The sequence below is a fragment of the Salvelinus namaycush genome, chromosome 16 (genome assembly GCF_016432855.1).
Source record: "Salvelinus namaycush isolate Seneca chromosome 16, SaNama_1.0, whole genome shotgun sequence".
Taxonomy (NCBI): domain Eukaryota; kingdom Metazoa; phylum Chordata; class Actinopteri; order Salmoniformes; family Salmonidae; genus Salvelinus; species Salvelinus namaycush.
In genome coordinates this window covers 20,188,150-20,204,981 of record NC_052322.1, presented here as the reverse complement: position 1 = coordinate 20,204,981, position 16,832 = coordinate 20,188,150, and the positions used below count along the sequence as shown (strand labels likewise).

At 42.5% G+C, this 16,832-nt stretch overlaps 2 protein-coding genes across 2 annotated transcripts in view; both read left to right on the top strand.

Moving 5' to 3' along the window:
• The window catches only part of LOC120061553 (voltage-dependent L-type calcium channel subunit alpha-1D-like), a 31,200-nt gene extending 30,755 nt beyond the window's left edge, over window positions 1–445 (top strand). Inside the window, exon 43 of the mRNA XM_039011468.1 lies at window positions 230–445. Coding sequence (XP_038867396.1) covers window positions 230–436 — 207 coding nt within the window. The 3' untranslated portion in view covers window positions 437–445. The remainder of the gene's footprint in view (window positions 1–229) is intronic.
• Window positions 446–2,318: 1,873 nt separating this feature from the next.
• Window positions 2,319–15,695, top strand: LOC120060687 (synaptophysin-like). Its single transcript, XM_039010088.1, has 6 exons — window positions 2,319–2,336; window positions 3,810–3,875; window positions 14,293–14,417; window positions 14,684–14,882; window positions 15,086–15,277; window positions 15,393–15,695. The coding sequence occupies exons 1-6, from the start codon at window positions 2,319–2,321 to the stop codon at window positions 15,693–15,695; spliced, it is 903 nt and encodes a 300-aa protein (XP_038866016.1).
• The last annotated feature ends 1,137 nt before the right edge of the window (window positions 15,696–16,832 follow it).

Genomic DNA, 16,832 nt, shown 5'->3' with positions numbered 1-16,832 from the left:
AGGATATGCGGTACTTATCAGGGTAATAGTGCATGGAAAAGTCAAGAGCACTCCAAGCCTCAGTAATTCACCTCAAAAATAGCTTTGCTATGAATTTCAATTTACCTACAGTGTAAGTTAGTCTATTTATTTAATAAACACTTGTATGCTGTAGGTGGGAGAGAGAAAGAAAGAGAGAGAGAGAGATATTTGTGTTCACTGTTTCGCAACTCTCCTTACTCTCTCACAGATCCTGATATCGGAAGGCTTGGGCCTCTATGCAAGAGACCCAAAGTTTGTGAACTTCGCCAAGCGGGAGATCGCGGACGCATGTAACATGACCATTGATGAGATGGAGAACGCAGCCACAGACCTGCTGACCCGTTCGGCGGGCCAGCCAATAGGACGCTTCGAGGAGGAGCTGGCTGACGAGATGAACTGTGTGATTTCCTACTGAGACTAGAGAGAGGAAACAGAGAGGAAGGGAGGGGAGTGGGAGGGAGAGGGAGGGTGGGAGAGTTGGAGGGCAATGAGATAGAGCCTTACCTCTTTGTCTCCATCAACATAGGGGGTAAGAATGGTGAGGCAAGCTATTGATCTTAGCAAACTGTCAATGTCTCTTTGATCAGGGTATTTTTATTTTCCAGATCTTCTCAGGTAATTTGGCTTTGTTGAAAGCATCAGTGTGTCTTGAACAAGAGCCTGAAATAACCATACTACATTTGACAGCATATACATAGAGGTTTGGCCACAATACTCTTAAAAAGTTATTTCCAATGTAAGAGTGCACAGTACTATAGCCTTCCAAACGTGATTACAATTCTTATTCTACTATGTAAGTATTTATCGCTATTTCAAAAGCGGCATTTTTGCCTTGCATTTCCATTTTGTACTGAGCTTGATTTGCTGTCCCTTTACGTAACCCCAAATCATACAATCACCCTGCTAAGACCATAGAAATATATTAAAAGCAGGCATAAATGCAACAACTAAATAGACACCTTGTCTGTTGTGCAAGTGAGCTCCAGTTGTAACTATAGATCATGAAACAGGGTTTGTGTGTGTCATGTCAGTTGCCCAATGAAGCATTAGCTTAGCATTAGACATTTGAACCATGTCATGTATAATTATATCGACAGAAATGCCACAGAAGATTCTGACAGTCATCATAGTCTTCCTCAGTGAGAAACTTTGAAGTAGCATTTATGTACATATATGGTCAAGAGGAAATCAGCTTGTAAACGTAATAATAACAATTGTTGGTTTTGTTTTATTGTGACTGCTAATACTTTGAAATGTCAGGTATTTCTGTGTGTACATGAATAAAGTGTCATGTCTTTTTCTCAAAGTTGTAACGCAGATCCTTTAGTGACACTGGAATTCCGTCATTAAAGATAGTGGAGACAGGACTTGTATTGAATAACTGGTAAGCATGTAGTTATTTGTAATCTGGTAAGCGCTGTATATATCTAAACAACTATAGAGAGTGATCTTAAGGAACAAAACGCACAAAAGGAACACATGAATTCCATAATGACTCATTAGAGCATTGGCAGATGGAGAACATCTGTGTTTCTTTGGCCCACTCCATTCTGCATTTAGAAACTCCTCTTTAATTACCATGGCAACACTTGGCTTAGTGGGTGATTTTCAGGTGTTATTGTTTTTCAGAAAGGAAGATAAATAAAGACTTACAAGGCTGGTCATAGTCAGCGCCCACTTAAACTAGGCTACTGGAGATCTTGATTTCTCACATCATGAGCAGCCTGAAAGGTGATAAAAAAAATACTGTGTTATAAGCAGATAGAATATAATTCCATAGATGTACTAGGCACTTTTAGATCCGTTGTCTGTCATGTTGGTGTATGTGACAATAAAACAAAATGTTAGTAGGTTTAATAGTATCAAACAGTGTGAAATGGTTTACAGATGTATGAGCGTCAAACTGAAGCCCTGAAGCGTAGACTTGTTGGCAGTGCAGCTCGATTTTCTTCTACAATATAATGTTGAAATGTTAAACCTGCCCAGTGCCCACCTCCTAACCAACGTAGTAAAATACGTCATGCACACATTGGTGTAGTCTTTCTGTTATCCCTGTGGCAATCTCTGTAGTCCCCTAGAATAATGCAGCCATATGATTGGCCAGGCTGTCGAGCTCGTCATTACTCTATGTCCAATGACTTCTCTGACGTCTTTACGCTCCAGATGTCCCTGACGAGTTTGTGACGTATTACAGCTATTCCCATCTCTTTACCCTTGTCCCCCGGTGGGCTGTTCAGGATGTAACGCCTCCCTCCCCCCACCCTTCTGATCCTCTTATCTACAAGCAGGCGGCCAAGATGGATGTTGTGAACCAGGTAGGGCTCTGGGATGAAAATCAGCAATATCAAACATTGTTTTAATTTAATTTAAATATCTGATGAAACATCGTTTGGTACTCCTGCAGAATGCGCACTTTGACACTGTAGCGGTTGGGGGGGGGGGGACAATAGACCATCATTATAACAGCGCGCTGTAATTGTAAAGCCGCGGACCGTTAGTCTGAAATGCAGTGCTTTTAGTGGTCGTCTCATGTGAACGAATTGCCGAGCACTGACCGCAAAACACCGCAATACAGGCGTGATAGATTGCATGTAGTTTAGCCAATTTTGCACCAGCAGTGGACTGGTGCAGTGGAGCGGTTGGCTCATAAATAGACCATGGTCCAAAAGTCCAAAGAATTGAACAAGATACTCTGCGCAATTATTATTTTTTAACAGCATTTCAAAACACGCAGACAAATAGGCATCCAGGTTATTATTTGAGCTGACAGCTATTGGTAGTAGGATATGCAGAGATAATTGCTCTGCACTGCACACAGTCACTGCTATTTAACTAATATAATCGTTGACTGAATGTGTTGTGAGGGGGTTATTTGTCTCGTAGTCTATCTATTAAGCCTATGTGTTGTGTGCAGGGGAGCCTATGTCAGAGGGTGGAAAGGAGAATGAAAATCAAGAGGAATGGCGACTGACCCTATTTTGTCAATACCGCAATATAAGACGTGATGCGTCTCTAAATGTAGCAAGGTTTATAATAGGCCTATCAATTTATTAGGGGCGGCAGACCGACCGGGGGTTAAAAGTAAAATATTGCGAGGTGAATCGATAGGCTATGGCTTCGGCGTGGCACTCACAGACGGACACACCGCCTTAATTTGCGACTGATGGGGCGCATTCACCCGCACATGGCAAAGGTTTACAAATTATAGCAAAAACTAAGGGCCCACCCCGGTGACTTGAGCTTTTAGTTCTGTCTCAATTCCTAGTAGAGTGCTTGTCAGTCAAGCATTGGGGAACAGAGAAACGTGTGTGATAAGCAGCTTTGTCTAATTCTAATACTGGCAGTCTATCGCTCTCCCCCCCTCTCTCGCTCTGTCTCTCCTTCCCTCTCCCTCGTCTCCCCTAAACGATGTGTGCTTTGTCACCCGGCCTGTCGCGCCCCAAGTAAAACAATACAATTACTGTAGCGTACTAGCCTTTTGTGATGGCCATGCGAACAAGTGACAGCATGAGAAAGATTATCGTATCACCGCTCCCGAAATATAAATTTAAAATAATTGACAGGTGCAAACTGTGGGTTAACAACATATATGCTGACAATTCATGTAGGCGACAGTAGGCATACACACTGCAAGCATCCAAACGATCATTCGAGTCTGTCAGATAACCTATGTGTCCTGTTGCTTGATTGTGCTTATGATTGTGAGCACTCATTCGAGTGTTTTATTTTGTATAAAATCTAAGCTTTTCGACAAATTCTGAAGACAATGTTGATTTCTGTGTTGATAGTTGGTGGCCACCGGGCAGTTCACCATAATCAAACAGCCTTTGGGATTTATGAAAATCCTACAATGGGTAAGTTATCCTTTTCATACAACGTTTCATTATTTGGTTTATGATGGGAGTGAGCGTGTGAGATGTCAAAGTGCGCGCACGTATCCTTTCTGCGTGCATGCGTGGGTATGGAAGTCTACGGAGAGTATTACGTAGGACTATTGCATGCATAAAATCTCACTGTGATGGTTTCAACCAATACACTTAAAAGCTATAAATGATAGGCCAATATATTATACTATAGGTAGGCTCTGTTATAGTGATGTTGTGTCTCTGTACCGTGTCAGAACGTGTCCTTCTGTCACGCAGAGGTCAGAAAAAGCTACGTGAAGCTTTGTGCTCGTGACGACACACAGGCAGCGCGAGGTGGATGACACTGCCCATCCTCCCACTCGCTGCTGCTACTCGGTCACCACCGGCAAGCAGGTCTCTTGAAAGCTCGATGTCGTTTCAGTTATACCATGTTACTGTAATTCGATCATGGTAACTGTTACAAATCTCTGTTCAAATCATCCAATCCACTGTTTCTGTCTCCTCTCCTGTGGAGTTTTTTGTGTAGGCCTATCTGATCCACCATATGGTTCTCACAGCACCTTAACCTTTTGACCTGTAATCTATCTTGTGACCATATTTCATGCATTTAGGTGTAGTTACTATAGTTGCTTCTTTACGAGTTGTGTAGTTGCTCACTCCTAGGGCTAATCACATAGTGTTACCTTTTAATTTTAAATACAATTTCATGTTTTGGAAGTGGCACATAAAGATTAAGTATAGGCCTACACCTAACTTAAACCTGGGGAGTAGTGGCCATTGACGTTGCTGCAGCATCGCCTGAAACAGGCTCTGTCCACTGTCAGGGGTTCTGAAATGTCAAATCGCAGGTTTTAATTGACCGCTATCCATGGTGCTGAATCTGAATCTCTGCTGTAAGTGCTATTCGCTTACCTTTACAAGTCTGTTTACCTTTACAATTCTTCATGTTACAAAAACACCACAATGCTCTATATTATACATTTTGACTATTCGTTGTATTGTGCTGCAGCATGAAAATCTTTGATGGACAATTCATGATGAATCTGTGATAAAGCATTCCACAGGCCAATATCACAAAATGTACTTCGCATGGACATCAATTCTTGATGTTCTCTTTTTTTTCTTTATTCATTAACACTGGAGGCACAGTGTGACCCCTCTGCCAAAGTGTTTTGTGCCAAGGGCTAGATGTATTGCTCTATGAAGATAGGCTCTCTCAATTCTACAAAGAAGAGTCTCATTGAATCTCACAGAGTCTCCCTCTCAGAATAATGATGTAAAGCAGGAATTACTGTAATAAGTTGGACAAAATATGAATGTACTGTGTACTATGTACGCAATTTGTAATTAGGAACACCTCTCCAGCACTTTACCACTTCTTTCTCAACTATTTGTAATTACAGCATACGAACTAGCACACACACGCTAACTCAAAGACATACACGCACACACACACACACACACACACACACACACACACACACACACACACACACACACACACACACACACGCTGACGATACACAGCTATTACTCACCACTTACTCACACACACTGTCGCTAAACAGACTGTCGCTAAAGTCAATGTATGCCCTCATTGAGGAAGGTAAAAGTAATGACATCGCTTCCTTCCATGTTCCATTTTGACTCACTTTGGTAGAACGCCATGACAATTGGTTGATTGAAAGAATAGGAGAATGAGAAGACACATAGACCTACATACACAAAGCAACATCAGGTTATCAGCAGAAGATACCCAAACAATGTTCTACTCTAATTCACAGCAGGACAGAATAACACAGGGCAGCAGAGACTGAGAGGACAAATCTGACAGCATGACTTTGTCTGTAGTCCTTCCCCGGGGGACTGCTAGTGCTTGAACATCACATCGCTGCTTCTCTGGGTCACATGGTTAACAATCCTCCATGGATGCAGCAGCACACAGGCAGAAGACCAGAGCATTCTCCCATTTACAAGTCACATGTAGCTCCTAGGTTGCATTACATTCATTTACGATAGGTCTAGCTAAAATCTCGGAAACCCGGAACTAAAATCTTGCGTAGGTGCATCAGATGCTTGATTATGTTCTGGGGGTAGATGTATAGGAAAAGATAAGTTTCCACAACCCCCTAAATTCTCAGCCACCCCCCCCCCCCCCCCCCCACCTTCCAAATACGTTCCGGTTCAAATCATTGCTTGAAATCCCGCCCCCACTTTCAGCACCACTGTCACCGAATCCTGACACGTCCAACTAACCAGTGACGGAAAACCAAAGCACCGGAACTACTGTGACCTTACCATACTATATATTACGTAGTCTATCCATGACAGATTAGCCTACCTATAATCATGTGTCATGTCAGTTCATTCATATGGCAATACAGTACCTGTACAGTACACACACACCTTGCTGTTCCTGATTTTCTGTGTGTGTGATGGATTTGAAGGTCACATGGGTGTTTTTGGTTTGAATTATTAATCTTCTGAAAGCAGACGTCCTAGGGTGTTGCCCTCTGTAGTACAGCGAGATAAATGGACTGTCACTATTGCCTAGATTCTTCTTATGTGTAGTACGGAAAATATATGTTTGTGCTTTAGGATCCTCAACCCTGTTTTGTGTTTCTTTGAGAATGAATCAATGATGAAACATGCCTATGCTTGTAATCAGCTATGTGTGTATGTATGTATGTATGTATGTATGTATGTATGTATGTATGTATGTATGTACTGTATGTATGTATGTATGTATGTATGTACTGTGTGTGTGTGTGTGTGTGTGTGTGTGTGTGTGTGTGTGTGTGTGTGAGATGAAGACAGCGAGTGTGTGTATGGGAGAGAGTGTATGTGTATGTGTGTATTAGTGTGTGTGCGTGTGTATGACTCATTGCTGTTGTACTCTCTCTTGGGAGCTGTGTGCTGACGAAGTCTAGTTTTGATGGATGATGGGAGACACATCGAAATCTCCCCAAACAAACTAAAAGCTGTATAGAGAGTGGTTAACCATTGTGTCTACCATAACAACACCCTGCCCCAGGTTATGCTTGTGAAAGAGGGTTATTGTGTCTTAACCTGGGATTTACAGTTAACTGCTCAATTTACATATTTGCTTTAGTGATTCACTCAATGCATCATGTACTGTAAGAACAGTTTTCATACTGTGTGGTCAATACTTTGACAGAGCTGGACTTCAGTTGAACTATCCATTGAATTGATAATAATGTATCCCTCAGATCTGTAACACTCTAGCCAGTACAGAGGAACAGTTCATCAAATGGCTACCTGGACTATTTGCTTTGACCCCCATTTTTTACACTGCTGCTACTCACTGTTTATTATCTATGTATAGTCACTTTACCCCTACCTATATGTACATATGACCTCAATTACTTAGACTAACCTGAATCCCTGCACATTGACTTGGTATTGGTACCCCCTGTATATAGCTTCGTTATTGTTGTTTTATTGTGTTATTTTTTATTTTTACTTTGGTTTATTTAGCAAATATTTTCTCACTCGGCACTGTTCGTTAAGGGCTTGTAAGTAAGCATTTCATGATAAGGTCTACACCTGTTATATTATGCGCATGTGAGAAATATAATGTGATTTGATTCGAGTATTCTATAAGTGGTTACAGGTGTTGCTCATCAAAGCTGCTGATTGTAGGAGTGTATAGTGTGAGGAGTTTATATGTTAAAGCTTTGCAGACTTATTGCCAGGGCTTTCTGCCCACTCCCCTGCCCCTTGCTTAGAGGAGGTGTGATTGGTTGAAGCTGTTAGTTCCATCACACTTTGGGTTCCTGCCAAACTCTGCAGCAGAAATAAGCTTGAGAGCATACATACAGTACTTACATGTTGATGGCTAGACTTGTGGTCCTACAACTTCCATTTATACTCATGTATCAATCAATGTATTAACTTCAGTTATCCATTTACCCACCTTTATTTAGGAATATCTGTGGTTTCAGTCTTGTCTGACTCAGCTATAAAAATCTGATGAGCAGGTATTTATAAACGTTGCTGATTCTAACTCAGAGAGTGTGTGTACTCGTGTTTTTTTGGGGGGGGTCAAATCAAATCAAATTGTATTAGTCACATGCGCCGAATACAACAGGTGTAGATCTTACAATGAAATGCTTACTTACAAGCCCTTAACCAACAATGCAGTTTGAATAATTAAAAAAAAAAAATACATAAGATTAAGAAATAAAAGTAACAAGTAATTAAAGAGCAGCAGTAAAATAACAATAGCGAGACTATAAACAGGGGGGACCGGTTTATAGTCTCTGACCTGAATGCAAATAGTCTGGGCAGCCATTTGATTAGATGTTCAGGAGTCTTATGGCTTGAGGGTAGAAGCTGTTTAGAAGCCTCTTGGACCTAGACTTGGCGCTCTGGTACTGCTTGCCGTGCGGTAGCAGAGAGAACAGTCTATGACTAGGGTGGCTGGAGTCTTTGACAATTTTTAGGGCCTTCCTCTGACATCGCCTGGTATAGAGGCCCTGGATGGCAGGAAGCTTTGCCCCAGTGATGTACTGGGCCGTACGCACTACCCTCTGTAGGGCCTTGCAGTCAGAGGCCGAGCAGTTGCCATACCAGGCAGTGATGCATCCAGTCAGGATGCTCTCGATGGTGCAGCTGAAGAACCTTTTGAGGATCTGAGGACCCATGCCAAATCTTTTCAGTTTCCTGAGGGAGAATAGGTTTTGTCGTGCCCTCCACGACTGTCTTGGTGTGCTTGGACCATGTTAGTTTGTTGGTGATGTGGACACCAAGGAACTTGAAGCTCTCAACCTGCTCCTCTAGAGCCCCATCGATGAGAATGGGGGCGTGCTCGGTCGTCTTTTTCCTGTAGTCCACAATCATCTCCTATGTCTTGATCATGTTGAGGGAGAGGTTGTCCTGGCAGCACACAGCCAGCTCTCTCACCTCCTCCCTGTAGGCAGTCCCGTCGTTGTCGGTGATCAGGCCTACCACTGTTGTGTCATTGGCAAACTTAATGATGGTGTTGGAGTCGTGCCTGGCCGTGCAGTCATAAGTGAACAGGGAATACAGGAGGGGACTGAGCACGCACCCCTGAGGGGACCCTGTGTTGAGGATCAGCGTGGTGGATGTGTTGTTACCTTCCCTTACCACCTGGGGGCGGCCCGTCAGGAAGTCCAGGATCCAGTTGCAGAGGGAGGTGTTCAGTCCCAGGGTCCTTAGCTTATTAATGAGCTTTGAGGGCACTATGGTGTTGAATGCTGAGCTGTAGTCAATGAATAGCATTCTCACATAGGTGTTCCTTTTGTCCAGGTGGGAAAGGGCAGTGTGGAGTGCAATAGAGATAGCATCATCTGTGGATCTGTTAGGGCGGTAAGCAAATTGGAGTGGGTCTAGAGTTTCTGGGATAATGGTGTTGATGTGAGCCATGACCAGCCTTTCAAAGCACTTCATGGATACAGACGTGAGTGCTATGGGTCGGTAGTCATTTAGTCAGGTTTCCTTAGTGTACTTGGGCACATGGACTATGGTGGTCTGCTTGAAACATGTTGGTATTACAGACTCGGACAGGGAGAGGTTGACCATTTCAGTGAAGACACTTGCATGTTGGTCAGCGCATGCTCGCAGTACACGTCCTGGTCATCCATCTGGCCCTGCGGCCTTGTGAATGTCGACCTGTTTAAAGGTCTTACTCACATCGGCTGCGGACAGTGTGATCACACAGTTTTCCGGAACTGCTGGTGCTCTCATGCATGTTTCAGTGTTATTTGCCTCGAAGCGAGCATAGAAGTAGTTTAGCTCGTCTGATAGGCTTGTGTCACTGGGCAGCTCTCTGCTGTGCTTCACTTTGTAGTCTGTAATGGTTTGCAAGCCCTGCCACATCCGACAAGCGTTAGAGCCGGTGTAGTACGATTCGATCTTAATTCTGTATTGACGCTTTGCATGTTTGATGGTTTGTCGGAGGGCATAGTGGGATATTATCAGCTTTAATATTGCAGATAGATTGTGGCTTCCATCAATATAATTGTCTGCATAACTTCCAATCCCCCATATATACAGTACCTATAAGGGCACAAGGCGAGACCCATATGCACACACAGGAGGCAGATGGTTGAGCTCCGATATTTATTATAACATAAGGGGTAGGCAAAAGGCAGGTCGGGTACAGGCGAGAGTTCAAAATCCAGGTCAGAGTCCAAACAGTACAGGGCGTTAGACAGGCTCGAGGTCAGGGCAGGAAGAATGGTCAGGCAGGCAGGTTCACTGTCAGGACAGGCAAGGGTCAAAACCAAGAGGACTAAGAAAAACAGAGACTGGGAAAAATAGGAGCTAGGAGATAAACGCTGGTTGACTTGGCAAAGAAGACGAACTGGCACAGAGAGACAGAAAACACCGGAATAAATACACTGGGGATGATGAACGACACCTGGAGGGGGTGGAGACAAGCACAAGGACAGGTGAAACAGATCAGGGCGTGACAGTACCAGTCAAAAGTTTGGACACACCAACTCATTCAAGGGTTTTTCTTTATTTTCACTATTTTCTACATTGTAGAATACTAGCGAAGACATCAAAACTATGAAATAACATACGGAATCATTTAGTAACCAAAAAAGTGTTAAACAAATCAAAATATTTTAGATTTAATTTTAGATTTTAGATTCTTCAAAGTAGCCACCCTTTACATTGATGACAGCTTTGCACACTCTTGACATGCTCTCAACCAGCTTCACCTGGAATGCTTTTCCAACAGTCTTGAAGAAGTTCCCACATATGCTGAGTACTTGTTGACTGATTTTTCATCACTCTGTGGTCCAACTCAAACCTAACCATCTCAATCGGGTTGAGGTCGGGTGGTTGTGGAGGCCAGGTCAACTGATGCAGCACTCCAGAACGCTCCTTCTTGGTCAAATAGCGCTTACACAGCCTGTAGGTGTGTTGGGTCATTGTCCTGTTGAAAAACAAATGATAGTCCCACGAAGTGCAAACCAGATGGGATGGCGTATCACTGCAGAATGCTGTGGTAGCCATGCTGGTTAAGTGTGTCTTGAATTCTAAATAAATCATAGACAGTGTCCCCAGCAAAGCACCCTCACACCATCATACCTCCTCCTCCATGCTTCATGGTGGGAATCCCACTTGCGGAGATCATCCGTTCACCTACTCTGCATCTCACAAAGACACGGCGGTTGGAACCCAAAATCTCAAATTTAGACTCATCAGACCAAAGGACAGATTTCCACCAGTCTAATGTCCATTGATCGTGTTTCTTGGCCCAAGCAAGTCTCTCCTTCTTATTGGTGTCCTTTAGTAGTGGTTTCTTTGCAGCAATTTGACCATGAAGGCCTGATTCACACAATATCCTCTGAACAGTTGATGTTGAGATGTCTGTTACTTGAACTCTGTGAAACATTTATTTGGGGCTGCAATTTCTGAGGCTGGTAACTAATGAACGTACCCTCTGCAGCAGAGGTAACTCTGGGTCTTCCTTTCCTGTGGTGGTCCTCATGAGAGCCAGTTTCATCATAGCGCTTGATGGTTTCTGCGACTGCACTTGAAGAAAGTTTAGACATTTTATGGATTGACTGACCTTCATGTCTTAAAGTAATGATAGACTGTAATATGGACTTGGTCTTTTACCAAATAGAGCTATCTACTGTATATCACCCCTACCTTGCCACAACACAATTGATTGGCTCAAACACATTGAGAAGGAAAGAAATTCCACAAATTAACTATTAACAAGGCACACCTGTTAATTTAAATGTATTCCAGGTGACTACCTCATGAAGTTGGTTGAGAGAATGCCAAGAGTGTGCAAAGCTGTCATCAAGATAAAGGGTGGCTACTTTGAAGAATCTCAGATATAAAATATATTTTGATTTGTTTAACACTTTTTTTGGTTACTACATAATTCTATATATGTTATTTCATATTTTTGATGTCTTCACTATTATTCTACAATGTAGAAAATAGTAAAATAAAGAACCCCCCCCAAAAAAAAAAATTTGACAGAGGATAAGGTCATTAAAGTTACCAGACTCAGAAGTTGCAGCCTCAAATAAATGCTTCACAGAGTTCAAGTAACAGACACATCTCAATATCAACTGTTCAGAGGAGACTGTGTGAATCACTACTAAAGGACACCAATAAAGAGAAGTGACTTGCTTGGTCCAAGAAACATGAGCAATGGTCATTAGACCAAAATCTGCAGAGCTGGGACGGTTGTATCCCCATATATATAACATTATATTGTTTGCAAGAATTTTGTATAATCATTTAAATGTAAAAACTCTTACGTTTTGAATACAGTGTCGTTGTGTGTATCAGTTCATAAACCATATGCCATGGAATCGGTACATTGAAAATCTCTACCCAACTTTTTTGCAATCTATATGGCACAGCTGTACATATTTTGATCCTTAAATGAAAGTGGTATACTTTTTTATTTATCACAATTGTCTTTAATTTTGGGTATCGTAGACATTTCCATATATTTTGGTTAGCTGCATGTGTGACATACTGGTATTTGTTTTATGCATGTGTGCGTGTGTTTGTGCATGTTTGAATAGTGGTAGTGAATTTATGTGAGCCCACTGCAGCATGTCAGTGGGAACCTCCCTGTGCCCACTCCACCCTCTATGGTCTATGTTGCCAATAGCGTTACCATAGTATCTGACACTGTGTGCAGCCGCCTCTCCGTCTCTCTTTCTTTAACATCTTTCCATTCATTCCTTTGCCTTTTTTTAAAACCTCAACCTCTTGTTAGTGAAACCGTAGTCAAAATGGTAACACTTAACATTAAAGTGTATGTTATAAAGGATTTATAAAGGGTTTACAAGTAGTTACATTAAACACATAACATATTGGTTGAAATGTTGCGCTGCACCGACAATAATAACAGCAATAACAGTGTGGTAATGCTTGTTGCAACCAGCAAATCAGTGTGAACAGATAAAGCATCTTAATTAACCAGGCCTTGAAGTTCTTGTTTGTTGCAGATCAAGGAAAAGGATGATCATCTATGTTACTGTGTATGCTAGACTACAATCTTACAAGAGGATCATTTGGCAAACGTTGTGAATTTAGAGTAACTATGTTGAAGGATGTGGGAGAGCTAAGTAGCCTGGTGCTAGATCTGCATGTTCTTCATACAAAACATATCATCCTCTCCCCTCACACTCCTCTAAAATCATTATTAAAACCTGTTGATAAGGAGAGGAAGTGGAGGAGGTGTGACTGTGTTAGTGCTGTAGATAAAAATGAGACGAAGAAATAAGTTACGTGTACCATCTGTACAGTTTCTTATCAATAGAGAAGTGTGGATGAATCTGTGTATATTTGAAGGCTCGACGGAGCCATGTTGAAATATATTCGGAGTATTTACAGCAATGTATTCCAGACTATGATAGCAGATTGGTATACAGATATGTGCATTTGTTTGTGTGTGTGTATTTTTGCAGCTGCACACACATGCGTCCATGCCTGTGTGTGAGTGTGTGTGTACAGTAGCCCTGTGCAGCGTCCTTTAGCGACAGATGGAGGAGCACCTCCGTCAGATTAATAGCCGGATTTTCCATCCAATCGGATCTGGCCTGCAGGGAAGGGAGCGTGTGGTAAAAATAGCTGGCTTTCTAATCTCCTATGTGTGAGAGTGTGTCTATGTGCACGCTCGTGTGTGTGTAAGAGAGTAGATAAGCGTTCACGTGCACAAGCGCTGGGTTACAGTACTCTAGTACTGTAGTAATGTAGCCTGATGCCAAGAGTAGATCATAACTTATTTGGTACAACAGATAGTACATCCATATCAACCAAACATGTTATTTTACATTTCTTGTATTTTCTTAATACCTCAAGTGCACAACTTTAGGTGTCGGTGTAACCATAGCAACAGGTGTAGCTCTGTAACCTGGCGATATAGCTACATTGATTTGCACTCTGGGTGCCTTTGTCAACAGCCTGCTGTGATTGGTGGAACATTGGAGTGCAGAAGACACAGCAGGTGGTGAAACCACAGTGTCAGCTTCTTCAGTAACAGTAGACCTTTAGCGGGGGTTGCCATTATACTGCATGGACTTTCCTTTCATCAACACCTATTTCAGACCAAACTAGAGTTATGCTAATTCCTAGAATGAGCACAATCTCCAAAGAATCATTCCAGTATTAGTGCAATTTAATAGATGTATTTTGCTTCCCCCCACATTTCTCATTTAATAGATGTATTTTGCTTCCCCCCACATTTCTCATTTAATAGATGTATTTTGCTTCTCCCCACATGTCTCATTCTTACAACCCTATTCTTTCCCATTCCTTTGATCTCACTACCACTGTACATTGTTCGGCCCCTTCTCTTTCACTTCCCTTTTACTTCGACGTCCCGTCTCTAACTCTTCTCATCTTCTCTTCCCCCCTCTGTATCTTTCAGATCTTTGCTATCTTTGCTTTCTCGACATGCGGCAGCTACTCTGGCATGTTCAAGATGAGTGTGGAGTGTAAAAACCGGTCAGAGAGTGACCTGAGCATTGAGGTGGAGTTTGAGTATCCATTCAGGTCAGTATGCCTAATCAGTCACACGTAGCCCCCTGAACCCGGTTTGTCTGTCATTTTTACAGTACCACTGGGCTGCAAACGTCATGGATGGAATATTAATCTATATTAAACTATATTAAGCCAATTTGACGTCTCTCTCTTTCTCTCTCTCTCTCTCTCTCTCTCTCTCTCTCTCTCTCTCTCTCTCTCTCTCTCTCTCTCTCTCTCTCTCTCTCTCTCTCTGATTCCCATCTTCTCTGTCTTTCTCGGTCCCTTGTCCTTGCCAGGCTACATCAGGTGTACTTCGATGCCCCAACCTGTAAGGGGGAAAGCCCTGAGCGTCTGTTCCTGATCGGAGACTACTCCTCCTCAGCTGAGTTCTTTGTCACCGTCGGTGTCTTCTCCTTCCTCTACTCCATGGCAGCCCTTTCTGTGTATGTTTTCATTCTGGAGAAATACCGTGAAGGCTGCAAGGGAGCCCAGATTGTGAGTTTGTCTTTCGATCTTCTTGTATTTAGTAGGCATCTTCCATACCATATTCCACTACCTCTGCTACTATTACTAATATCCTAGTGATGATAATGATGTTAATGATGATAATGATGATGAGATTGATTATGTTTCTGTTGAGGATTTGAGATTGATGATGATGTATGTTTGCTAATGATTTATAACTTGATGCTCCTCAGGACTTCGTAGTGACGTCTGTGTTCACCTTCTTCTGGCTGGTGGCTTCTTCTGCCTGGGCTAAAGGTTTGTCGGATGTGAAGGCAGCCACCGACCCAGACAAGGTCCTCTTACTGATCGAGGCATGCGACGAACCAGAGAACCGCTGCCGTGAAGTCCACGACCCTGTCGTCTCTGGTCTCAACACATCCGTGGTAAGTTTTTCAGGAATGGTGTATTTAGTAAAAGTGCTGACTGCTGAGGATATGACAGAAATAACCTGTACTACAACATATAGACTTCTTCTTCTTTTTTCAATTCATCCCCCAGGCGTTTGGCTTCCTGAACCTGATCCTGTGGGGAGGAAACCTGTGGTTTGTGTTCAAAGAGACCGGCTGGATGGCAGCCTTCGGAGGCACATATGCACCTTCCCAGGAGAAGGCGCCTGCTCCAGAGTCCTTTGGCCAGGAAGGCTATGGGCAAGAGGGCTACGCACCGCAGGGGGACGCCTATGCCGGCACCCAGGGAGGCTACCAGCCTGACTATGGCCAGGGCGGCTACACTGAGGGAGGTGGAGACTATCAGCAGGGGGGATACGAACAGCAGCCCACCTCCTTCGCCAATCAGATGTGAGCTGGTCCACCCTACAGCCTCTGAAAGCTGGTGAGTGTCAGTACATATGTGGAGCAACACTGAGAATACCGAGGTAAACGACTGAGAAATACTATATTAATGTTACTCTTCCAAAGGGAATACAGACTATGTGGCTTTATGTATACATTAATTAATTAATTAATTTCTCTCTCTCTCTCTCTCTCTCTCTCTCTCTCTCTCTCTCTCTCTCTCTTTCTTTCTTTCTCCTCTCTCTTTCTCCCTCTCTTGCTCTCTCTCTCTCTCTCTCTTTCTCTCTCTCTCTCTCTCTCTCTCTCTCTCTCTCTCTCTCTCTCTCTCTCTCTCTCTCTCTCATTCTCATTCTCTCTCTCGCTCCAGGGCCACCCTGTGATTTGGGAGTGTGGTGCCTGACCACCATCCACAATTCCATACTCCTCTGTTTGTCTGTTTGTGCATCTGTGAGTTGACAAGAGGAGGGAGGGATGGAAGAAGGTGAGGTTTTGGGAGGGGAATTTAGCAACACCGTGTCCGTTTGGGTTATTTTCGTGAGGGGGAAATGGGTCCTTACAGTAACATGCTGTTTCTTCTGTTGAAGTATTTAACTGTAGAAGACAACAGGGGATTTTCCATTTGATCATGTGAGGAAAAACTTGAATACAATATTTTAAAAAAAACACTAAGATCAATCTTATAAGGGAATAACACTTAAATGGACAATAATGGTAGTAGTATTTAACTTGGGAGAATGTATTTGTCTGTGCTGTGTAAATATCAACATATTAATATATAAATATATGTACACAGTTGAATAATTGTGCACTCCATATTAGTTGTTATACAACAAATGTAGAGCACAGAGTTATTCAATTGTATTTACTTCAGTTCTGTTTAGGTCACATAGTTCAACCCTCATCGTGCTCTAATATTTATGTTGTGTGTTTATTTTATTTCTCCATATTCGTTTTTATTTCTCATTTTGATGTTTTTGTTTATTCATTTTCAGAATAGAGTTACCTCTTTTCTATTTTCTCATTGTGCTTTTTTATTTGTTCAACATTACTGAGTGAGTTTGTGACTGTGACAGCAGTGGAGAGGTGTTCGCAGTGATGTATGTGTTTAACATAGGTTACATTCATTACAACTTGTGTTCATTGCCAT